General features: G+C 48.1%; 1 protein-coding gene across 8 annotated transcripts in view; it reads left to right on the top strand.

Moving 5' to 3' along the window:
- The window catches only part of SIPA1L2 (signal induced proliferation associated 1 like 2), a 219,112-nt gene that overhangs the window by 166,320 nt on the left and 27,204 nt on the right, over positions 1-25,588 (top strand). For 6 of the 8 annotated variants that reach the window (XM_046027135.1, XM_046027137.1, XM_046027134.1 and 3 more), the window contains 7 exons: positions 8,505-8,762; positions 10,664-10,759; positions 12,510-12,610; positions 13,011-13,114; positions 15,230-15,618; positions 21,936-22,160; positions 24,803-24,953. In XM_046027135.1, the coding sequence (XP_045883091.1) occupies positions 8,505-8,762; positions 10,664-10,759; positions 12,510-12,610; positions 13,011-13,114; positions 15,230-15,618; positions 21,936-22,160; positions 24,803-24,953 (1,324 nt within the window). The remainder of the gene's footprint in view (positions 1-8,504; positions 8,763-10,663; positions 10,760-12,509; positions 12,611-13,010; positions 13,115-15,229; positions 15,619-21,935; positions 22,161-24,802; positions 24,954-25,588) is intronic. The other 2 variants (XM_046027138.1, XM_046027140.1) reach the window with 1 other exon arrangement.

Raw genomic sequence — 25,588 nt, 5'->3', positions numbered from 1 at the left:
GGTGACTGACACTCTATCCATGTCATTTGAAGGCAAGCGCATCCATTTAAAAGGCTGATATAAAGGCAATAACAACGCATCAGAATTACACACAAGTTGTTATACAACGTGAGTGATACAGTAAATAGGTCCAGGAAACGTGGAGATGAAATTCCTTGCTTGGCGCCTGTATTTCATGTAATGTTTCATACTTTATCGACATACCATCCCAGACATATTTTTCTATATAATGCAAAACAGTGGAAGTTGTCTCCTGTTGTCTAGAGCTTTAATTGTTCTTTCTCATTCCATGGAAGCTTTATGCTCATTTTATAAATTTACTTTAAGCTCATTCTGTAAATCAAAGCTTCGTGTTGTTCTCCTTTGCTGCTGGTTGCTAGTTCCATGCCCTGAAGTACACACATCTAGTTCCAGAAACTGAACGAGGAAGGGAACCTCAATTTCACCAAGTTAGCAGGTTGGCGTGGGAGAGAGAGAGAGATCTAAAGTAGATGGTGAGTTGAGATCTTGACCTAAGTGAGGTTTTTAGAGTTCCAACTTATTTGTGTGGATTGAAAAAAATCAGTTACATTTGGTATTGTCTTTTTTTTTTTTAAGATTTTACTTATTTGAAAAAGAAAGAGAGTGAGAGAGAGCATGCGCACAGGGCAGAGGCACAGGCAGAAGGAGAAATGGGCTTCTCGCTGAGTGGCGTACCTGACTCGGGGCTGGATCCCAGGGCCTTCGGGATCACGACCTGAGCCAAAGGCAGATGCTTAACTGACTGAGCCCTCCAGGCGCCCCACATGTGGTATTGTCTTAGGGGCACCCTCCAGGAATGACTGTCCCTGTGAATTGTGAAATGTTCTGCATCTCTGTCCTGTCCCTCCAATGTCAAGTTCAGATTTTTCCGTTCCTCCTTGAAGTAAGAACGTTGCATTACAGAAGGAACAAAAAGGTGGTGGCCTTGTGTTTACTCACTCAGTCTTTTCGTTAACCCTTAACTGGTTTGTGCCCTAACTGTGTGGGGCACCGAGGCTATGCACATGTGGGGGACAGACATCATTGTCTTTCCTTCCCTGGACTCTTTCGTGGTCCACTTGGCATTCTAAAATACAGGTCGTCACATTCAAAAATGGATTTCTCGGGGCGCCTGGGTGGCTCAGTGGTTTAAGCCGCTGCCTTCGGCTCGGGTCATGATCTCAGGGTCCTGGGATCGAGTCCCGCGTCGGGCTCTCTGCTCGGCAGGGAGCCTGCTTCCCTCACACTCTCTCTGCCTGCCTCTCTGCCTACTTGTATCTCTCTCTGTCAAATAAATAAATAAAATCTTTAAAAAAAAAAAAAAAAAATGGATTTCTCAAACTGTGGACACAGTTTCTTACTTGATACTGAGTATCTCAGCACAGGAAATCCTCCACCCCTCCAGTCAGTAATCTACACTACGGTGCTCCTACCTTTTTATCAGTCTGAAATGTTGTAATGCCCCTGACATTGACACAGGAGCGCAGAGGAGGACAGTGAGCGGGAGCGTTCTGTTAGGCAGGTAACAGGTGCGTGCATGACAAGCATACCCCACTCAGATAATGGGCAGTCGTGGGTATTCTCTTTCATGGAGATCCATTCATCAAAAACCAGGCACCAAACAGCTATTGAGAAGGATGTAATGCAGTAAAATGTTATTCCTGGTCCCAAGCTTTCTAAGAAAAAAAAAAAAAAAAAAAAAAGGCAGGGGAGGTTGGCTTCCTGAAGAACTTCCTGAGCCGGTGTTTTAAGTTGGATGCTGTGCTGCGTGTGTAGTAGGTCAAGACTCGTTGCCACTGTGGCTGGCGAGGAAGGGGAGGGGCAGGCAGATGGATCATTTAGCCCTGGATGGCCTTGCTTCCTATTCAGTATGACACACACCTTTTCGATTCAAGACCTTTATTCAAAGGGCTTGGCCATGTGGGCTTATGGTCTAGATGTGTCTTTTTCTAGGTACCATCTCAGAGTCTCTCTATCTGGCTATAAATTAAGGAAATATGTAGAAAATTGCATTAATATTCCATGGAGTACCTACTTCCTATATGACACTGCCCTAACCCTTACAGTAAGTTATGCTATGTGGTTATCTCCCTGTTGGAAGCTTTTGATTTTTTTATGCAACAGAAAGAAAGAGTTTTTGATGTAAGTGAATGAGCATCAATTGCCCCTGTCACCTTGTTGGATGATTTGGAAAGAGTCTCTTAGCTATTAGCAGGCTATTAGCATAACAGACATTAAAATGATTAAAATATCAGTGATTACTTCAATCCCTAGGGCTATAAAAAGGTTTTTTTACAAAGCGCATAACAGAAAAGAAACAGGTAGTTCATTTGAAGGGATCTATCTGCCTTTGTTCCCAAAGAGCCTCTTAGCTCCTCGTGGAAACCATGACATGATGTGGGCCACATTACTGATTCGTTGATAGTTTCCTAAGGAGACAGCAGAATGTCTTAGAAAGAGCACTGAGCTAGGAGTCTGGGTTCCAGCCGTGAACCTGTCCCCGATGGGCTGTATGGACTTTCCAGCCTGTCTGAGCCTTCCTCGGAAGGTGGGAGGTTTCCTTTTGACCTCCTCAGACATTTTTGTGACACTGAATGCTGTGGCGTGTATGGAAAACGGGGCCGTGCCGTACAAGGTCAGTGGCAGACTGGAAGTCAAGGATAGCATGACAGTATGCTGTAAGGCTTTTTGATTGATTACGGGCTTCAGTTAAAGGTTCTCTGTGATGCAGTTTCAAGTACAGCAAACGCAAGTTACAATTACGTGATTGAGCCCTGGTTGCTTGCTCCCTGGTCTGCCCACTGGAGATCCAGCTAACTTACCCAACTGCCTTTTTCTTTCCCTTCTCCCCACACCCTGTTTCTTTCAATCTTCTCGATTTTCTAGGTTTTTGATTTCATGTTGCATCTCTTTAAAAGTGTTCTCCCTGGTTATCCTCCCACGGAACTCTTCCCCCTTTTTAGTTTTGAAGCGGCTCTTATCCTGCTTTCATAGAAGAAGGAAAGAATAAAGTAACAGGCTAGCGATGAGTTCTGTAAGAGAAGGTACACAAAGGGAATTTTACAGCTCTACAATTTTCTACAATTCCGATTATCCTATGAACTTTGCCATTCTGTAGTTCTACACATCTACGTATTTTCTGGGAAGAACTTTCGTGAACATTGATGCACACTTTGCTATTTAATACTAGCTCTTTCTGTTTTATAAAAGGAAAAAAAAATAGTAGCATCTATTTCTCTGAGATCTATTCATCTTTTCCTGTGAAGCCGGCACTTGTGAAAGCGTGCATGCTGCCTATGATTTAACATGGGTCCAAAGGATGGTGCTGTTTCTCACACTTTGACAGCTCTCGGTTTTGTTGTGTTTTGTTTTGTTTTTTAAGATTTTATTATTTGAGAGAGAGACACAGCAGAAGCAGGAACACAAGCAGGGGCAGAGGGAGCGGGAGAAGCAGGCTCCCCACTGAGCAGGGAACCCGATGTGGGTCTCGATCCCAGGACCCTGGGATCATGACCTCAGCCAAAGACAACTGCTTAACCAACTGCCCTTACAGCTCTGGGTTTTAAGCCAAGAGCCCAAACTGTGTCTTTAATGGAGAACAGTGTGATTCCTGGGGAGGGATCCTGCTGGGAATGAGTAGAAGAGAGTGTGCCGTGGCCCATCTGGGTGAGCCATCCAGGATGGCCCCGATGGCCAAGCTCAGAAGTGGCAGTGAACCTTCAGAACTGGGGCACAGCCCAGCGGTGATTCTGCCTTCCAATGTCCAAATGACTGACGGCTAATGGAGGGTTCTTCCAGGAAAGTAGAAGGGTCATTTGAAAGAAGTCCGTCTGTGGGAGCGGATGCCGGCTGGGGACTTTGCAGGGTATCTCTGTGTAAGGGATGTGTAAGTGCGGTGCTTGGCAGTGTAGACAGGTGCCTGCAGCTGTGACCCTCGAGCGGGCACCCCTCCCCGACCCGTCATGCCCAGAGGCCAGGAAGCAGTAGCAGCTGCCGCCCTAGCACCCTGCCAGGGAGAAGCCACTTCAGACTGCAGGACCCAGGGAGAGCGCTGATCAGTGTGCTTACAAGGACACTCGTGTGCGTCCTTGGTCCAGGAAATAAGCCATCTCAGAAAGCCCATTGTGCTAAGTTCGGAAGGACAAGGAGCAGTGACTTTCAGAGTAAAGCAGTAAAATGTAAGATGCTCCGAGCGCTACAGCGATGCCAGCTGCTTGTCGGTTTCACAGTTTTGTGTACCGCAGGCTCAGTGAGCTCGTATTTTATGACCGTTTTGGTCCAGGAATGTGTTTGCCTTCCTTCTAATACTGCAGAGCAGTATTAGACCCAGAGAAGTTCCTGGCGAGACAAGCAACGCTAACAGGTGTATGTATATTTAACCCTGAAACGGAGTGTGTATTGATCTCTACCTGGCGTGTTAATTAGAAGCATAAGTAGGTGACATGTACATTTGTAACTGAGCAAAGAGGAAATCAATATGCTCACATGTGAGTGACCCCCCACCGCCCTCTCTAACGTCTTCCAGTGTCTTCGTTTGGCAAGCAACCTGGAAAAAGTGTGCCAGAAGCTAAAGATGCAGTTCACGTCCGTGGACTTGATTTGGTGTATGTCCACAGGAAGCCGAGGGCATTTCTCCTTGAGGTCTGAATTTGTATTATGATGCAAGAAGCTAAAGGCTTGTCTTGTCTTAAAAATAAAAAAATTGAAATACAACCTATTTCAGCTACACACAAGATTAGCAGCCCACTTTGGGGTGGGAGGGGACATCTTTTTGTGCTAGGTCTTTTTGCATTTGGTCCATTTGGGTTTCCATTGGTCTTGACCTGTGGTCAGGAATCCTTGCTGGGTGCCCTTTCAGGGCGTGATGCTCCAGAGGAGCAGGGAGATCTCGCCTGGCATCCTTCACTAGAACTAGCCACAGAGACAAGAGGAGTGTGTGCTGGGACAGGGACAGGTATAGAGGGTGAGGAGTTTCTCTCGTGCTCCCGGCAGCAGGAGGACCTCTGCTGTAGGCTAAGCGATAACTCTTATTTTAGACCTCTTCCTAGTTCCCTAAAAATTGGCTGAATTTTCTACCTGTGTCCTTCCAGACATTTCTTAGAACAGAACTGTGTTTGACTAGGTTTGATGGTATGTTAAAATTAGTGGCATTTATTTGATGGTTTAGCCCTAGAAATAAACAAAGCAGAAACCTAGCTTGTAAGAGTAGTTGCTATAAAAGTGTCCCATACTCACAAAATTTATTTTGATTTTCCAAATAAAGCCATTCTTTCGAAAAGAGCTATTCTTTATTCAGGCAAAAGAGCCCCCGTTTTTAGTATTAAGAAGATCATTTACATATGACTTTGTCCAAAAGGTTGGAAATGGGAAATAATTCCACCCGGAATCTCCCGTCAACCGCGTGTGTTCGACACGTTTGTGTCAGCACTCTTCTAAAATATTAGTCATGATTATGCGTTTATATAATGCTTTTCCGCAAAGATTCAAGCTAAATTACAGTGTCTTAGGAAAGGCTACAATCGAGGAGCATGAATTAAATATTTTACATGCCTCAGCCATCTGTCTTCTCTTTGCTTTTTCTTCCTTTTAAGCCTGGCCCAAACCCAAACAGGCACTGGAGATACATGTTGGTCCACAGGATCCAAGGTTCCTGTTCCTTTCATTCAAATATAACTCCAAGACCCTTCACTTAGATTTCCTGACGGGCACTCTCCGGGCCCCTGCAGACTTTGAGACCAAAGCCCAGGGTTCGCCTCACTACCCATCGACTTGCTTAGAGCACCCAATAGGCTGGAAGACAAGAGTAGGTTTTCTTGATATTTTGATATGACTGCAGTATCCCACCTATATGATTTCTAATTGGGTTGTTGGTCTCTAGATGAATCAGTAGTCCCAGGGAATGGGTCACCTAGTTAAAGAGAAAAACACTGGGAAACAGTACAAGTCCACGAGTAAATGTTGTAGAGCCTTAGAGTTTTATGAAATAATGATAATAATAATAATAATAGCCATGCAATCCAGTGTAAATCTGGGCTCATCAGATTTGACCAATCATTTAACTGATGCGTTGAGGAGATCCAGGGTAATTTAAACTTGCCTAGGTTAGAGGTAATTTTGGTTTGAAGGAAGGAAAGTTAAAATAAAAGATGAAGTAAAGTTTAATAAAACAGGCAGGAGTTTCTCCTTCAGATGGTTTATTCAGTCCCCTTGTAAACTCAGAGGGTAGCACCAACTGTCCATTTGGTTTCCTGAGCCAAAAAATCAGGTCATTGTTGTATTCCTACCTGTTTCTCCAAGGACTGTTGATTTGATGGATGAGAAGTAACTTTCATCCAATACTGCTGTACCTTCTGTACCTCCTGTCCCCCCAGAAACTCAGGATATCCTCTGTAACCCAAGAGTTTGAGTTCACATGACGTCTGAAAAAGACCTTATTGAGGTATGACTGACGTCACCAGGCTGTATACATCTAATGCATGCAGATTAGTGAGTCTGGAGATAAGTATACAGCCTTGGAACCATCACCCTAATCTACACCGTAAGTGTATCCATGGCCTCCAAAAGTTTCATTCCATCCTGCATATGTATGTATATCTCTCTTGACATAGACCTTCCTTTACTCATCACCCTGGGTACTCTGTGAACCTTTTAATCTGGCTTTACGTATCTTTTAGTTCTGGAGATTGTCCTGTATTGTTTCTTAATCATTTCCTCCCCACCTTTCCCCCCCTCTTCTCTTTCTGGTACCTCTGTCTAGACATCAGGCTTCTTGGATCCAACTTTAATTTTCACATGCTTGCATGCCTGTAACATTTTTAGAGAGGTCCTCAGTTTACCTTGGTCTTAGTAGACTTTTTTTTTTTTTTTTTTTTTTTTTTTCAAATTTTAGCTATCATGTTTTTAAATTTCAAAACTTCTTTCTTATTCTGTAAGGATATGGTTGCTCGGTGATCCTCACTGTGGGGTGATCGGGTGGCTTACATCTAATTACAACTCATTGTCTTTTTGCTAGAAGATTCTCCTTGGCCTTTGGTAGGCGGATCAGCATTCTGAAGCTGGGTTTGGAGGAAGGGGAGATGACTGTGGGTCTCATTTTCCAGTGAGACTTTTACTTAACCTTTTGTTTTCAGCCATGCTCTCCTCTGTTGGAGTTCCAATCCTTTAGGCAGATTTCCCCACACCATTGCTCCTGCCCCCTAGAGGTAGGGGTGGTTATTGCCTGACTAAACCCTGCCCTGTAATGCTCAAACTTTCCTTTATTCTCTCTTCTCTAAATCACCCCCTCATATGAAACCTTCTCTCTCACTTTCACCTCCTGCAGTGTCCGGCGCTTCCCGTCCTGTGCCCCTTTCAGGGTTTGTGTAAGGGGAATAGTAACGTCTTTCCTTTTCTCCCTCTACACCACTCTTGGGTTTTGCCTTCCTCCGCTCTGCTGAACCATGAGCACCGATCCATTTCCCTTCTCCTGTGATTGCCGTGGTTTAGAATTCCAGCTGTCTCCAGTTTGGTAGATGGTCAACTTTGTTTCTGTTTCTTGTCCTCCTCAATCTTACATGATTTTGAAAAGAGGCTGAAATGTCCCTCTACCATCTTGAGAATGGAAGTCTCCTTTTTAAAGAACCAACCCCTAGTGGATTTCTCAGAGGGAGAGTATGAGCAAGCTTCTGCGCTGACTCTGGAACATCCGGGGAGAGACACCCCTCGATCAACATGGTAACCAGGGTGATGTGCCCTGGTGCTCAGACTTGAAACTTACCCAGGCTCCCGTGCGCTTGCCATGCTGTGCCAGCTGGTATCCCAGGCTCCCTTTGGTCAAGCTAATAGTGCTCTTTGCTCTGTGTAACTAATGAGAAACTTGAGAGAAGTCTGGCTTAAATCACAGTGTGAGGCTGACAGGTCTCTCCTGTTCCTGACTGCTCCCCAAATTACATGAGAGTGTGCTCCAGCACATCCTGTTTGGGGGACTGGAACTTTAGTTCAAGAGAGCGACCATGGCAACTAAGAACCCCACTTTGATGGGCGCTCTGCTTTCCCCTTGACTGTGACGGCATTTACTGTTTTTGATTTTTACTTTTCTAAGACTCCGTAGAAAAGGTGACCTGTGATGTAATTCCTGTTTCAATAACTGTCCTTCTTTCAAATCTGTTCAGATTGTATGGAGGCATTTTTAATCTGTTGAAGTTTGTTCATTGCGCTGTGTTTGGTGTGTGTGATTTCCACGTATGCAACTTGGTTAAAATGTACTCGGGTGTAAGAAGTTTGCAGACGACCCAGAGAGACAGGATATATGCACGTGCTGCCTAAAGCAATAGCTTGTCATTAACCAGAGATACAAGCCTGATCCTGGATGCTGCTGGTTCCTGCTAGGTTATACACAGAGTCCCCATGAGCCAGGGACGCTCCTGGGGGTGCATGGCTCTCCTCCGTGGCCTGGAAGCCCTGAGCAGCCACGCCGATGGCTCAGCGCCGAGCCTCCTACCCACCCACTCTTCTCTGCCCAACAGAGGGTGTTCCGAGCTCTGCCGGATCCCCATGGTGGAGTACAAACTGGACAGTGAAGGCACCCCATGCGAGTACAAGACGCCCTTCCGGAGGAACACCACGTGGCACCGCGTGCCCACCCCGGCCCTGCAGCCCCTGGCCCGGGCCTCCCCCGTGCCCGGCACGCCCGACCGACTTCCGTGCCAGCAGCTGCTCCAGCAGGCCCAGGCTGCCATCCCTCGGAGCACCTCCTTCGACCGGAAGCTGCCGGATGGGACGAGGTAAGGCCTTTCCTCCAGGACGGCCCTTGTGAAACCCTGGGGCTTGAACTTGTCATTACAGGGAGGACCTCCTTTCTTGGCTTGTTTCTGTGTTCACTCGTTCTGCACCAGCTGGCAGGTGGGGCTGCAGGACAAGCCCCGGATGTGGTCGTGCTCGGATCCGTCTCATACCTCACCCAATGGGGCTGCTCCCACCGGCGCCACACCTTTCCCTCTCCTGGTCCTCCCGGTCACCTTTCTCCCTACACCTGGGCAAGACACCCGAGAAGGGATTCTTCTTACATAAGTGCAGGCGGGTTTGAGAATAAATAAAACTGCAGAATCAGTGACCAAATCCCATCATCCTGATGTGTATAGTATTTTAAGAGGTCCCAAGATCATTAGCATTTCCTTGCTTTTTTTTTCCTGTTTTAAGCAAACTGAGTGAAGTTTAAGATTAATTTTTCTTTTTTTTTTAAGATTTATCTATTTATTTTAGAGATAGAGAGTGGGGAGAGGGTCAGAGGGAGAGAATCTTCAAGCAGACTCCCCACTGAGCAGGGAGCCCATGTGGGGCTTGACCTCACAACCCTGAGACCATGACCTAAGCCGAAACCGAGAGTCCAACACTCAACAGACCGAGCCACCCAGGCGCCCCTAAAATTAATTTTTCAGTGAGAAGATGCTCTTGTTTAAAAGTGCATGTATGGCATTTTCTAATGTTCCATGGTGAGAATTTGGGGGGCATAATTCACACTAGGGAGTTTTAAGTGAACAAAATGGTAAATTCATCTTGTTAATTGCAACTGCTTTTTGTTTTTGTTTTTTTTGTAACTTACGGGCCATGGAGACGCGGTGAGTTTCCACAAACTGGTTTGCCAGGCTCTGGTCTCCTAAAGAGTTGGCAGCAAGGGACGCTGAGCCAGACTGCTTACCCAGTGGCTGCTCACCACGGCTATTACTCACGCCCTCTCCCCTCCGATTTCCTCATCTGCAAAATAAGCTTAGTAATAGTAGAGAAGTCTGCAGAGCATTACGAAGGTGGACTCAGTATTTGCAAACTGCTTCTGGAACCATTCTCGGCACGTAATAAGGCTGTATAGGTGTTGCCAACAGTAAGATTAAAACTTGAGGTCTTTCTCTGCTTTCTCCAGCCTATTCTTGAGAGGTTGAATGCAGAAATGGCATTCCTTTAATTTGACATTAAATCATCTCGGCTCTGGGTCCCCTTTCCCAGAGGTCCGCTGAGTTTATAAACTCCCCATATTCAAAGAAGCGCACATAGGTAGCTCACAGGAGGGGTCTGTGGGGAGCCTCCGTTAGTAAAGTAATATTTAGTGAATTATAGGGGGAAAAAAAAAAGAACTGGAGGGTTCTAGCAGCAAAGTGGAAACTTGGCAAGCCCGTCTTTATCAAGTGGGATCTCATGAGTATTACTTATTTCTGTGTGTCTGAAATAAATAGGATTGCATCCAATGGATGTGTGAAAATAAATGGTTTTGACAAATTTAGAGTTCTGTCTCTGCATGGGTTTTAAATACAAGACGAGAACATGCCTTGCGTTAAGTTTTCATTGAGCAAGTAATAGTAACGTTTTCGTAATTCTGGATTCTGGTGGGTTCTATCGTGGTTCTTCCGTATTTCACGGGCATTGTCACTGAGCTTTAAATCTTCAGAGAGTGACGGCGGATTCCTGCCCCCTCCCTTTCCTGTAATAAGCTGCCAGCCGTGAGCCCCCTGCTGTCTCTGGCATCTCCCGTCTTGGTCTGTCGGTCCAAAGTGCATTCCCTTTCATTCTGCGATGTGTATTTATTTCTTCCTCTCCTTTGTTGCTGTCAAATGAGTTTATTAGTAAAGCGGGGCGGGCGGGGTCTCCATGTGGACACTCCGCAGATACGTTGCTACCCTGTTAATGATTCTAGTCACCATTTCAGAAGTTCGCCCAGCAACCAGTCGTCCTCCAGCGACCCCGGGCCTGGCAGCAGCGGACCCTGGAGACCACAAGCGGCATATGACGGGTACTGCTCAGTCTTCCCTCATTGCTGGCCCCTGGGAGGGACCTGGTCAGGGGCTCCCACAGAAGCATTTACCGTGTGCCTGCTGTATATGAAGCCTTTGGGGGATATGAAAATGCCACTCAGGGTTTTTTCTGGTTTTTTTTTTTTTTTAAGATTTATTTATTTATGTATTTGACAGACAGAGATCACAAGTAGGCAGAAAGGCAGGGAGAGAGAGAGAGGAGGAAGCAGGCTCCCCGCTGAGCAGAGAGCCCGATGCGGGGCTCGATCCCAGGACCCTGGGATCATGACCTGAGCTGAAGGCAGAGGCTTTAATCCACTGAGCCACCCAGGTGCACCCCACCAGTCAGGTTTTTAATAAGTCCCTGTCCAGGCCAGAAAGCTCATCGTTTCTATGCACGTAGAGCTCGCTTGTCCGTATTCAGAGCCTGCCTGTTTTTTTCATGTGAATAAGGAAGGTCTTTCTGAAAATGAAGGATTTGGGGACTCTACAGTCAGTATCCCTTGGGAGTTGTCCCCTTGCTTAAACCGCCAACGAGGAATAAATTCACAGCCTCTCTGGGAAGTGCGTCTTCTCCGAAACACAGCCCCAGATAGGAAAAGGCGGGTTTAGCATTTGGCCGTCTTTTCATGCCTCCCCGAATGAGAACAGTAGAAGGGTGCCCCATACATCCGGCTGAGGACTGTCCCTTGGAGTGTGTGCCCGAATGTCTTGTCCAAGAGCCGGCAGCTCAGGTACAGCCTGAGGACACCTGGGGACACAGAGATGCTGAACTGACAGACACAGCAACTCACGGGTTTACATTCATGACTTCTGGGAGGAAACGGTGCTCCCGGCAACATCATTGCCCTGTACTGCTTAATTGGGTCTGGAGACGAGAGAATGGCCAGGTCAGACGAGAAGGCTCTCCCGCGGGAACAGCAGCTTATTCTGTTAGCGCTCTCACAGGTGCGGAGGGAAACGTCTCTTCCTGGAACCTGCTGCCCTTAGTCTGGTCTGGGCTTAGAAGTGGATCTTTGCAGTCAGAGTTACATGTGTGTTCCCTACCTTAGGTAGGAGATGGAGTTCTTAAAAAGAACTTAAGGACATTTTTCTCAGTCGAGTTGCATTTGGAAAGTGCAGGGGATTTTTTTTTTTTTTTTTTTTTTTTTGGATCAGTGGAAAAACTGTCTCTTTCTTTTGCAAACAAGTATCTATCACAGAATCCTGTAAGAGTCACTTGGGGATCGGAAGAACTTTCCTGGGATTTCTTTCCTTTTTAAGATTGTATTGTCCTATGTGGGGTCTTCATAAAATGGAGTCCACTTAGATGTCATCTCAAGCCAATCAGTGGACTTTCTTTTCCTTAAAAAATTGGACTTAAGGAAGTATCAGGGCCCAAGAGAAAAAAACAAAATGAAACCGAAGCAGTGAGCTCCTCCTTGGCTTCCTGGGGACAGCTCCTCTGACCCTGGACAGCTCTCCAGCCTCCTGGGATCGGCAGCCCTTTTGTGTCTACACGTGGCTGTCACCAAGGTGTCTCTCTTGAGCCAGGGGGGAAAGGAGAATCCCCAGTTCCAGGTGCTGAAGCTTCTCTGCAGGGTTGGGCCGGCAGGCAGTGGCCCTTCCGTTTGCCAGAAGCAGCCTCTGTTGTGGGGCTTCCCTGGGACGGGCCAGGTGGGAGCAGCACACGGGGCGGGGGTCGCATGGTGGGGGGGGCACCCAGGGGACACCCGGCGAGCAGGCCACTCAGCTCTGTGCTCTTTGCAGATGCCACTCTCCTCTGCTGCTCGAGCACCAGGGTGCGGGCCCTTTGGAGTGTGAAGGAGCCAGGGAGCGGGAGGACGGCCTGGACGGAAGCAGGCACCTGGGTAACGAGACATGCAGCTTGGCAGCTGCCCAGCCCTTCTGTCCTGCTCCCTCTTTCCTCCCATCCCTCGTCCACTCATCCGTTCCTTCATTCCTGCATTTGTCCCATTGGTCAGCGCCATCCTGCGACAATGCCCGTGTGGTTGGCTGGGTCTCCCAGTGTCGCGGGGGATGTGGTCGTGGGTCACGGTACTGGTGGTACCGACGGAAATGGAACATGAGCTTTATGCGAATTGTTTTGTGGACACTCAGGGGGTATCCACTGGTGAGACCAGAACATTCCAGAACCACAGTCCTGTTCATTTCCCCCAGACCATTTCGTCGTCCGGCGTCTGTGTTTGCTTTGCTCTTTTGTCAACACCACAAATCAGATACTCAGCTCTTCTCTTCTTCATGTGACAGAAACCAAATGGCATGGCCCGCCCTCCAAAGTCCTGAGTTCCTATAAAGAAAGAGCCCTGCAGAAGGACGGCAGTTGCAAGGATTCCCCCAATAAGCTCTCCCACGTAAGTCCTCCCTTCGCGGGCTACCCTCTCCCGTGGCCGTTCCGAGCCATCTCAGCACACAGCGGGAGCCATTCCGACAGGGACTCTCAGTAGAGGCGAGGTAAAAATAAAGAACGACGTTAAGTTCCTTTTTTTTCCCTCCTTGATTTATAAAGAACCTCCAAGAAAGGTCACACCATAAATTATTGGCAAAACCAAGATTATACCCTCAGCCTTTTGATCCTTGATACCCAGTGTAATAGTTACTAAATCACAGTCCTGTTTTTCATCTGTGAACTGGTCACTCCCTTGTGGGCATTACCTGGTGGGCTTGGCCAGAAACTGGGAGGCGGTGTGTGTGTGTGTGGCCCGAGTGGTTCTGCCCACAGCTGGCCCCTGTCCGGTTCCTGATGGTCCCCGGTTACTCTGGCAGCTGCTGACTAAGGGGCAGGCTGCGCTCAGCCATGCCCGGTGCATGGCTCTCGGTCATTGGCACACAGGGTATCATTTGCTCATTTACTCCTCACCCTGGGGGAGCCTCCCAGGCCACCAGTCGCTCCACGAGGCAGAACTTCCTATCGAACGTGAAAACACGAATTGTGGGTCATTGCCACATAAAGCCAACAGTTCTGAAAACTTGCAGGTGAAGAAATTTTATCATTTCCTGACTTCGTTCCTGACCTTCAAGAGGTCTTGGCAAGCTCCACAGCCGGGGGCTCGGGAACACATGTGACGTTCCTCCCCTTTGTGCTGTGGGGCCCTTGTCTTGAGTCAGCCTTACAGCGGCCCTAGAATTCCACCGTTACAAGTCTCAGCGGTGGTTTAAGCACAGGAAGGCAGGGGTGGGAGTAGGCCCAGAGAGTATCGTGGGTGCTGCGAAGGTCAAGGACAGGGGGCGTGTGTAGAGCTGACAGGGCGATGACGTGAAGAAGAAACGCCAAGACACACGACGGCAGGTCAGGGCACAACTTGTCCTCGTGATCCCGCCCTTTGCAGGGGCTTCCAAGGTTCCCAGGCTGTGCAGAGCTACCCTGTCTGTAGGGGACCCGTCAGAGAGGACCTCTTTTGTCTTCCAAGGACCGCAGAGAGAGCCCCTGCTCATTAGCACCTGGGGCACACGGTGACTTGGGCTCTCTCAGAGAAGTCCTTGTACTTACAATGCACTTTGCGACTGCAGGACATTAGAGAGTATTATGTTGCTGGGCCCACGGATTAATCATCCCAGCTCAATGTTGGGAGCAGAGAGAAGGGCTAAGTGACAAGACGATACTGTGCTGCTGGGATTCAAACCCGAGTCCTCTGTCCACACCCGGGGCTGGCACTGTAATTAGTCACAGGAGAATTTTTTTTTTAAGATTTTATTTATTTATCTGACAGACAGAGATCACAAGTAGGCAGAGAGACAGGCAGAGAGGAGGAAGCAGTCTCCCTGCTGAGCAGAGAGCCCGATGCAGGGCTCGATTCCAGGACCCTGAGACCATGACCCGAGCCAAAGGCAGAGGCTCAACCACTGAGCCACCAGGAAGTCCAGGAGAATTTTCTTGATAAAAAGCTGCTCTCCCCCCTTTGTTTAATTTTCCATGCGCTTTCTCAGTTTGTGCAACATGTGTTGGTTATTTTCTGGCTATGACACTGTGGTAACATTTCCGTGCTCCAGGCACAAGTAATTGAACAGAGGTTTGAGAAGATTCCTATTTAACTTTAAATGAATTATGAGAGGAGTTAGGAATCTGGGACATCAAATCAGAATTATTATTATTTTTTTTAAGTGAGTTCTCTCCTTGCCTCCCGTTGAAGAGCTGGTAGAAAGGGTTCAGGTGTGATCCTCTGGTCTATAGCTTTGGGGGTCTGGGTGAGACTAACCGTCTTCATAAAGAAGCAAGGTAGGGGGGGCACCTGGGTGGCTCAGTGGGTTAAAGCCTCTGCCTTCGGCTCAGTCACGTTCCCAGGGTCCTGGGATCGAGCCCCACATCGGGCTCTCTGCTCAGCGGGGAGTCTGCTTCCTCCTCTCTGTCTCTCTGCCTGCCTCTCTGCCTACTTGTGATCTCTATCTGTCAAATAAATGAAAATTAAAAAAAAAAGAAGAAGAAGCAAGGTAGGGGCTCTGTCTGAAGCTTTTCCATTCTTCTTCCCAAGATTGGAGACAAAAGTTGCTCCAGTCACTCCAGCAGCAACACGCTCTCCAGTAACACGTCCAGCAACAGCGACGACAAGCACTTTGGGTCTGGGGACCTGATGGACCCGGAGCTGCTGGGGCTGACCTACATCAAGGGGGCCTCCACGGACAGCGGCATCGACACGGCCCCCTGCATGCCCGCCGCCGTCCTGGGTCCCGTGCACCTGGCGGGCAGCAGGTCAGTGATCCACAGCCGGGCCGAGCAGTGGGCCGACTCTGCCGACATCCCTGGGCCCGATGACGAGCCGGCGAAGATGTTCGCGGTGCACAGCTACGCGCCTGCCATCTCGGCGGGCAGCGCGGTCGACGGCAGCATGGGGGACCTCAGCGAGATCTCGTCGCATTCCAGGTCAGTGCCCCAGGGTGCCCCTGGGTCCTGCGGGGGTCGGGGAGGGGCCCGAAACGGGAGCAGCGAGGTAGCCTGTCACCAGGCTGCCCAGCCACCGGACTTCAGCAAAGTGCTCATATCAGAAGTGTGGTTCGGAGATTTGTACAGCAGGCGGCTGTGGCCTGATTCCCTCATTCAGCCGCAGAGGGAGCTACACACAGGTAGGAATTGTTCCAGTCAGGCCACTGACCTCTCTCTGCCAGTTTAATCGGTTCCTACAAGGAACTGATTATAGGAGAAGTGGACAGAAGCTGGACAGTTATCTGGTTGCCGCACCGGTAACTTGGGGAGAGGGATCTGCGTTGTCGGCCCATGGCTTCTGCGTTCTGAAGGCCCCCTTACCAAACGGGGGTACCCGAGGTCCGAGACTATTTTCAGATCATCAGTTCAGTATTTTTTTTTTTAAATAAAGACTAGCTAAATTTATAGGAAGTGTTTTCCAAGTGCGGATGTTTAGCATGAAGTTCCAAGTAGTTTAAACTCGTCCGTAATGTATGTCTGTACAGCGGTTTTAAAACCCCTCGATCATTTGTGATTTCTGCTGTCAGAGACGAGACAGAAATCCATATTAGTTCAGGGTTGGTGGTGGACAGAAGTTAACCCCTACACACCGACCATCCGAGAATTTCCCTTCTTGTCTGCGAAGCTTCCTAACTCAGCTCCCGGGTGCTGTCGGGCTTTCCCCCAGAGCCCTTCTCAAGGCCACTGCTGCCCGCCGGAACTTCTCCCTTCCTCCCACGGTCCCTGTGGGGACTTCGCAGGATCTCGGCTTGAAGCCACGAGGGGCAACCCCCTATGCAGCCAGTGGGCAGAGACAGAAGGATCCGCGGCCCCGTTCTCAAAGCCAGCACGCAGAACGTTTCAGCTATCTGCCCTGAACGTCAGGGGAGGTCATTTCTGTGGGCCTCGCACACGCGCGTGCATATTCACTGCCGCTGTTGCTCTTTTCTTGCCCTGTGGCCCCCCCTTCATCAGTGTCTTACTGACCTTCTGTGTCACTCGAGGGCATTCATGTCACAAGTCAAACTCCCTACTAAGTGTTTCACACGACGTAGGCAGTACTTTAGCTCCTGTGATGTAAAGGTCTAGAACTGTCAAGGTTCTTCTGCTTGCAGCTACATGGTAACCCCCCAAGACTGGCTCAGCTCCCATCTTAAAGCTCCACATGATAACCCCTGACGTCTCAGGGGGCACCTCCTGGTCCAAGATGGCCGTGTCGCCTGCAGGCCCCCTGAGCCCACGCCCCAGGGTCCACAGAAAGAAAGAGTGGTCCTTCTCTAGTTTCGGCAAAAACTCCACCCCCGCCATCTCCACATTCCCTCCTCATGTCCCCTTGGCCTTACCCCTGTGGTAGGGGGTTTCACTGTCTGAGGGAAGCAGTCCCCCGCCACCTTGCTGGGCCCGTACCATGCAGCTGAGGGGTGGTGAAGACAGCTGCTTCCCCAGAAGAAAATCGGGGTGTTGTTCCAGCAGGAGAAGGGGGAGCGGGTGCCAGACAGGGGAATTGTAAGGGCCCCCCCCCACACTCAGTCTCCTGTTGGGGCACGGGGGCTTAGGATATGGAGATTATTTTCTAAAATAGATGTTCTTACTACTGTTTACCGGTTCTCTTGAATAATTTGACTGGAAATATGTTTAGTGATGAATAACTTATATGATATAGACGTACCAGCAAGGACTTTGGTTACCTGCATGATTCCTGTCCAACTTCCAGGACACTTGAAAACTGGACATACTACAGAAATCCTCTTGGGATGCTAAACCCTCCTAATGTCTTGTTCGGAGTCTACGGTTTGGTAAAACAGCTGACTTCAGGATCCCTGGTTAGACAAATGTAACGGGCATCGCAAATAGAATTTTTTAGCACTGTTATGGGATATTTCTGCGGAAGCTGCTTGGAGGGCACATTCGTTTATAAATAGAGGCAGGGATATTTATAGGCATTTGAAGGAGATTTTCTTGAATACCTTACCCATTCATTAAATTAATGAGTGACTCTATTAGAAAGTATATAACAGTGGGAGATTAAATTTCTGATTGATTGCTTTTTTCTACCACTTGAAACTGAACGTGTGCACAGCTGTTGGGGAAATGATACATGCTGAGGGGCTGGAATCCTTTACCACGGGGCCAGGGTTTTCTTGTGGTTCTTAGCGGACAGGGACTGTGAAGCCACATTTCAGCTTACACTGTAGGCTTTTGCTCAGTATGAAATTCAGTCATTAAATTGAGTCTTTTGAAACCTTCCTCCTGTCTGTCCCCTGGCCTGTGCAGGAGGACTAGAGAGAATAAGACTTAAAATATCTTGAAGTTTTAAAAATATTTAAAAATTTTAAAGATTGTTACGTGTATGTATGTATAAAATACTTTATCTTGAATATGTGGAACATTAAATATATTGTACTTTACATGTAAAATATTTGCAGTAAGATTTGTAGTCTCTGCAGGTTGAGGTAACAGGAATTTTGCCCTTGAAAACGTCTGTCAGATTCTCTGGACCCTGAAGGGCCAGCGCCCTGACTGGGCTGTGTGTGTCTGTGATGACAGAACCACCAGCCCCCTGCACTCCTCCCCTGTCTGTGTTCGGGCTGGAGCATGGTCACCCGGGAGCCGAGGCCTGGTGCCCACAGGCCACAGTTGTGACTGGGAGTAGCCCAGGTGGCAGAAGGAGCAGAACGAACTCGTTGTAAGGGGCTGACCTCAGGGCCAACCGCCCTGGCTGAGGTCCCACCACTGCCCCCACACACTCTGGATATCCCATCCCCTGTTTGCCTTTCTGGTTAGCACTCACCCCTGGCTGAAATGGTTTGTGCCTTCTGTACATCTCCCGGCACAGGGCTGTAGCTCCCTGGTGCCTTCCTGGGGCGTCGCGGAGGCTGGGACGCACTTGGCCTGTCTTGTCCACTGTGTGTGCTTCTCTGCACGTGGTGGCCTTGGACTCCCTGGGACACGATGGAGGGCATACAGCGTACTTGGTAAATGCTTACTGACTGAGTTCACAAACCTGCTGGGGGGTTTCTCTGGAGAAGTGGGAGGCACGTGGGATCCGCAGGTCCCAGGTCTGATTTTCAGGAGCGCAGATCACTGCATGGCCTGCTCTGGTACCATCAGCCCTACCGGTCCCAGTGCCCACGCTGCGCTCCCCAGCAGCCGTCCGAGAGGAAAGCGTGCACAGAGCTGTGTATGTGGTGGGATTCCGGGACTGGGCCGAGGGAGACGGGGACATAAAACTCTTTAAGACAAACGACTGTGGCAGGTGGAGGGGTATGCGGGAGTCATCCAGAAAGCTGGACAAGCACGGGATGCAGCTTGCTGTCTCTGTTGCTCAGACCTTTAGTTCAGGAACCCCTCCCCTCTTTTTTTTTTTTTCCTTGCTGTGAGGGCAGGACACTTAGATAAGCGCTCAGAACCCAAAGCAGGACCGTATCAACCTAACCAAGGTTTTGCAAAGTGAAATGAAGCAAGTGCAGAAAATAATAATTTCATGTTCTTGCCTCTCCTACAGAAGGGCTCATGTCAATTCTTGTTTATTATTATTCATGCCCTTTCCTTAGTGGCACTGATTGGAAGTTGGGGGTGAAACTGGAAAATAAGAACTTTAGTCTAGAAGGGAAGGATTCATAGAAAGCTTCCTGCCACTATTCTGGAATATTTACCCGTTTCAGGGGAAACCTTTATCATGACATTTCTGCTCTAAGCCTGGAGTCCTGCCGTATTGCTCATCAAATCGATCCAGCACATTTGTTCCAGGAGTTTAAAAGTTTATTTATTTTCTTTAGTAATTTTTATACCCAGTGTGGGACTCAAACCCACGACCCCAAGATCTTCTTAGAGTTTCAGGTTAAATATTTTACTCTTGGTGTACAATCAAGTCTGAATTAGCAAAACAGCTTTTGTAAAATGAATGGGAAAGCACATAACCGTTTCTGACTGCTGTCCTTATTCACGGTACATCCTCCAGAGACGTCATCTCGGTCATTTCCGCAGGGCGGTGTGAGTGGCTTACGCAGCGTGTTAACCTTCCCAGACCTGGGGACCTCTGAGACTTTAACGGTAAAACATCTCAGGGATAATCAAAGGCTTCAAGGTACATGATGCTCCTGAGCAGCTAAAGTCAATGCACGATCCTTCACTGGGCTCCAAATGGGGAAGCTAGTGCCATAAGCCTGGGAGCCGTTGGGAGATTAGAATTCGGACCATATATTGGGTGATAGTGTTGCATTAATGTGTGATTCCCTGAGTGTGATCATCATGTGATTACCATGTGAATAAAAGAAGGAGACTGTCCTTTTTAGGGACTTATGCTGAAATACGGGAATATGACGTCACAAAGCATGCAACTGATTCTCAAATGGTTCAGAGAAGAATATATAGACAGAGGAATAATGCAGATGTAGCAAGATATTAACAGCGGCTGTAGATGAAGGATAGACAGGCGTTTTGCTACTGTTTTTATACCTTATCCCCAGATCTGAAGTTTTTCAAAATAAGCAGGTTACAGGGACAATATACGGGCCTTCAGACCCCATGGCCTGGATAGAGAGCTTTCATTTTGGAAGGTGACTCCCAGGTGTGTCTCCAGTAAATGGGAAGAGTTCATCAGCTCCCTGCCTTAGTTAGTCCTTGCTGCTTCCTGGGCAGCTCTGGGCATGGGAAGGCAGGAAGACGTCTCCCCCCAGGGTCCAGAGTCTAGAGCCCAGAACTGAAGTCGCTTTGAGTCCCACGCAGGAATGCCGGACCTTCATAGTTGTAAATGAGTTGTTTTATTTGTTTTGTTCGTTTGTTTAATTTTTTCATTTACTGCAGTGTCTCCAGCTATGTAAACCCTCAAAAATGAGTTGGTTTATTTTGTTACCCTATTTCCTTTTGAACGTTTCTAACAAGTCCATTTTAATAGCCATTCTTAATTTTGGACATTTTTTTTCCTAGTGCCTGCATCAAAGGATACTTGCTTGATTATGTAGGTTTTCAGGAAGGAAGGTGCTTCTCAGGGGTTCCAGAATAAGGCTATAGTTCATCCCACCAGGAGGCCTACACTAATTTAAACATTTACATTTTTTCGTGTTTGTAAAGTAATCCCCCTGATCTCTGTTCTTACTCATTTTTTGTAAGACATTCTGTTGTCAGTCTTCCTGAAATAAAAAAGGTCTTTAGGCTTTTATATTTCTAGAGGTGGTTATGCAGTCAGTGGGGAGTCCTTCTGGCCTTAGTTTAAACACTGACTTTAAAAATTTTGTGGTTTTGTTTTAGGGGCTGCATCACTTAAATTTTATTTTGTGGCCGTTATAGTGTGTGGTCATACGGCGAACACGCACACAGCCCCCAGATGCAGAACGGGCATTTCTCTGTCCGAAGATCCTCGTGTCCTGCCCACCCACAGCCCCTTCCCTTCTGCCTCAGTAGCCACGAACTTGCTTTCCTGATCCCTCCGCCCCTCACGTCGCCTTGTTGTTTTACTAACTGAATATGTTGTGTTTCTGACCAATGCCATTTTGCCTGTTTTTAAATTTCCTTTAAAAATGGAATCACACTTGACGAATTCTTCGTCACTTGCTTCTTTTGCTACATGGGGTCTGTGAGGCTCACCCGAGTTGTTTGTGGGCTCAGTTCGTTATTCACGGCGCATCCCCTTTATCTGTTCTTGTTTAACGATTGACCGTCTAGTTGGCTACTGATGATTGAGGTGGCGCCACTGGGGATCTATTAAGATCAGTCCTCCTGTCCACACTGCTGCCCGTTTCCAGTCGCACCCGTGCAGGGGCCTGTCTGCGGTGTCCACTGAGGAGCGGAATTGCTGGGTCACACGCCATGCCCCGCATGCCTTCGCAGGTCATGCCCAGCCTGCCTTCCAAACTGTCTGACACACTTGTCACTCCTACCAGTGCTGGCTCCCCGGCCCAGCCAACACTGGACACTCACTGTCAGACGCTCCCGTGTTTGCCCTGTGGCCAGTGTGCGTGGTACTCTGTCGTGCTTTGTGTTGGCATTTTCCTGGCAGCTGCTGAGATTAAGGACCTTCTCTGGGGTTTCCCACCTTTTGAAGCATCAATATAAATATGTTACTTGTGTTTCTCTCAGATTTTCCTCCGATTGTTAACATGCTTCCAGCCACAGGCATACAGATTACACATGGTCATCCTTGGCCCCTGGAGGAAGGACGGCTGGGTCTGCCGCACCCTCCCAGGGGTAACGCGCCATGCCCCGGATCCGGAGGCATGCCAGCACTGCCGGAATCTGGTTCTACGACAGCTTTTGTCTGTTTTTCTCTTTCTCCTCAGTGGTTCACACCATTCAGGAAGCCCCTCAACTCACTGCTCCAAGAACAGTGGTTCTCTGGATACATCCAAAGTCTACATCGTGTCTCACAGCAGTGCCCAGCAGGTCCCCGGGTCAGTGTCCAAGCCCTACCACAGGCAAGGGTCAGTGAGCAAGTATGTCATCGGCTGGAAGAAGTCGGAGGGCAGCCCGCCGCCTGAGGACCCCGAAGTGGCTGAGTGTCAGGGGTAAGGCGGACAGCGGCTCGGCCCTAGGCAACCTTACACGTTGTGGGGATCGACTAAACACGTGTGTTTGTCCCCCTCCACAGAAGTATATTCTCTAAAAGGAGTAATCCGGAAACATTTCTGTTAACTTCTTAAATGTTCACATTTATGTTTCTCTTTGAAAGTCTTCTCTTTCCTTGACATTTGCATATACATGCAAGAGAAATCCCTGTTCTTTATTCTTATTTCCAAAAAGCTGCCTGCAGTAGAAGACTCACGGTAATGTGCTACTGATGGTGTGACCCTAGAGCCCATCTCTAAATAAACAAGTTCAAGGGCAATTTGAATTCCCGCAGTGTCCATGAGTGTGTTTCTTAAATTTGTTGTGTAAGTGACATCATCAAAGGAAATGTAGTTTACCTAATTTTAACATGACTTTGGCTTCCCTTTCAGTTGTTAGGTTTTACGGGGACAAGCAGGGAGGGATGTTATGTACCTGTTTGAAAAAAGAAAAACAAAAAAAAACACTGATAATCCGTTTGACAGGACACATGGAAATTATGCTGCTGTCTCTTTGAAGAGACAGGTAAAGAAATCACATTTCAAGTATGCAAAGCAAGGGCAGTCAGAGCTATTTCTCTATTCGCTGGTTTATTTTTTAAAAGGACTGCCTTAGGGAAAAAAAAAAAAAAACAAACAACTCCCATGCACCAAATTATGAGGTCCCTGTGTTCAGCTGTGTCCCCAAGTCCCATCAGCACCAGAATACCTAGAGGGTGCCCTGGGGGCTGCGGTGATTTTCAGAAAGCTCTTCTAGATCTTAAGCTTGGTTGGTAAATTAGTATCACTTTTCCCATTAAAGAATGATCCCACTTCTTAAATAGGGAGAGCCTGATACTGCTTTCTCAATTAAAAATAATTTTAGTGTGGAAACTGAGCAATCTTTTTGTTAGAACACACATACACAAACCGTCATGTTAGTAGTTGCATATGAGTTATTTAGAAAGGAATTTTGTAATGATAACCACGCTTTTTGACCATAAATGTAAATCCCTGATGATAACATTGGCATTTCTGCCTCTTTAATTCATCCAAAGCCTTTTAAGTTCTGTGCGGAAGCTCTGTCGGCGGGGAGGGCTCTCAAAGAGTCGGGAAAGGGCGACAGGTGCCTGTGTGGATATTTGTCTCTCCAGAACCCCCCCAGAGTTTGTGTGTTTTAACATGCGGATTTGATGGCACTTACAGTCAGAGAGGGGCAACCTCAAGGGCATTGTGAGGAAGGGGTCTGTGGATGTGGGTGTCAGGACATCACACGAGGGCAGTGCTCAGGCCAGGTCTCAGTGTGGCGGGCTGTACCCATCCTGTCGGAGTTAGGCAACCCCGACCCCAACCAGCTAAGTCAAGGGCTCCTAAAACAAGGAAACACTCTATTTAATATGGAAGTGATGAATCTCTCACCCCTGCAGACTGAAAACGAGGTGTCCCACCAGATCACGGAATGATGCTCAGAAAGGGATCAGCCACGTTTAGTGTGTTTGTACCCCAGAGGATTACAGAATATCACTGTCTCGTTGTACACAAAATAGAAAACCGGTTATGCCCTCCAGAAGTTCCGTGGAATTCGGAAGTTCCCAGTCATCCCTTTAAAACCATACTGTGGAACCCTCACTGATTGAACCTGACCCACCCCAGAAACAAAGCAGAAGCCGCAGAGACTTCTGGATGACCATTGTTCATTTGGAGCGTGTCCGTGTCAGTTTCTTACCACGGTCATTTCCCAGTGAGCTCTCGCCCTGTGACACGTCAGCCCCGCTTCTTCAGTAGAGCTGTCTCAGTGAAGGTGACGGCGCCCACGGCCCCAAACCTCAGACTCCTGGAGCCTGACCTTGCAGGCCGTGCGGCAAGGATGGCTCTCACCTCTGCCCACGGTCCAGCCACCAGCGATTCCCAGTGTCCCCAGGAATGTCTGCTTGCTCAGAATGCATGCCCAGAGCAAACCTGTTAAAGATGACTCCCTGGTTTTCTCCCTGGAAAAGAGCTGAAAACAGTAATTCTCTGAGACAGTCTTTTGTTGTCCGTAAATACATCGTTATATCCTGATAATTAAAGGAGACAGCTGCTTGCTTTACCCAAACGGCTTTGTGGAATCACTGATGGTAAAACATGCTTGGCACACGCCCGAATCGATTACTCTTAAACTTCAGGCTCCCTCGGGTGCCTCTCTCCGTGTCGCCCGGGTGAGATGTGGGGGTGTGGCTGTCCAGCCACAAGAGAGAGCCTCTCTCCAGTTTCTAAGAAACACGAGGAAGTGTGCCTGCAAAGGACATATGATCATCTCTGATGAATTATTGAAAATGTGTTTTCTGACATGGCCTTTTAAAAAAAAAGAACGAGCTCTATTTTTCTCCCCATCCAGAGCTTCGGGGATCTGATCTCGTTCTGAATTATTCAGAACTCTGACTTTGCAGTTGAGCTCCTTTCACAGATGGAAAATGACGCGGGGGTCCGGCACAGAGGAGGCGACGATGAACCGACTTAATAATTAAGCTTCGCGCGCAGGAGTCCGCGGTTGTCGGGACGGCGGATTTCAATCCTTCAGGCTTCAGGCACTCGACAGGGAGGCTGACCCTGCTCTTAATTTCCCCTCTGGTTTGTTTCCACAGGCTGTATGGCGAGATGGATCTCTTGTCCACGGCGGCTCGGCAGACGGTGGTGGGGGAGCCTGCTTCAGAAACGCAACACGTGCTGTCCAAGGAAGACTTCCTGAAACTGATGCTTCCTGACAGTCCGCTCGCGGAGGAGGGGCGAAGAAAGGTTAGCGAACTTCTGGGAGGCTTTGAAATGACCAGACACAACGACGTAGGGTCTGAAGAGACTCAGAAGTTTCAGGAACCCCCCTACCCGCATGCATTCTCCCTCGTGATTCTACCCATTAGTCTGGGCACCGCTGACCCTCTTCAGGGTTTGTTGTATGACTCAACAGAGCGAGCCCCGGAGAGGTTCGGAAGGCAGCTTACTGGCATGGGTAGAGCGGACAGGGAGTCTGGGACTTTTCCCATCTAATCCGGAGCTTGATCTTGTCCAAATGAAAAAAAAAAAAAAAAAAAAAAATCAGGCATTGCCATGTTGATTGTGATCAGGGTAAACAGCAAGTCTGTGTGCTTCTCTCTTCCCTATAATAAAACAATACTGCAATTAACCTAATTGTGTTCTTAGAATAACACTCTAATTAGATACTACCTCAAAGCCGCTTTAATCTCATGCTCCTGTAATCACGTTCTGAAGGACCTGCTGGTGTGTGTGAAGAGGGAATCCCAGAAGAAGTCAATCATAATGAGTCCCTTTTTTTCCCCCCAAACTTGTATCCAGCTGCGTATATGGTACTGTATAAGCTTGGGTGTACGAGAAGTGCAAATAGCTTTTCTTTTTATAGGAATGAACTTCTCCTT

Source organism: Meles meles, chromosome 13 (assembly GCF_922984935.1).
Source record: "Meles meles chromosome 13, mMelMel3.1 paternal haplotype, whole genome shotgun sequence".
NCBI lineage: Eukaryota > Metazoa > Chordata > Mammalia > Carnivora > Mustelidae > Meles > Meles meles.
The sequence above is the reverse complement of the archived record's forward strand: the minus strand, read 5'-3'. Positions and strand labels throughout refer to the sequence as shown.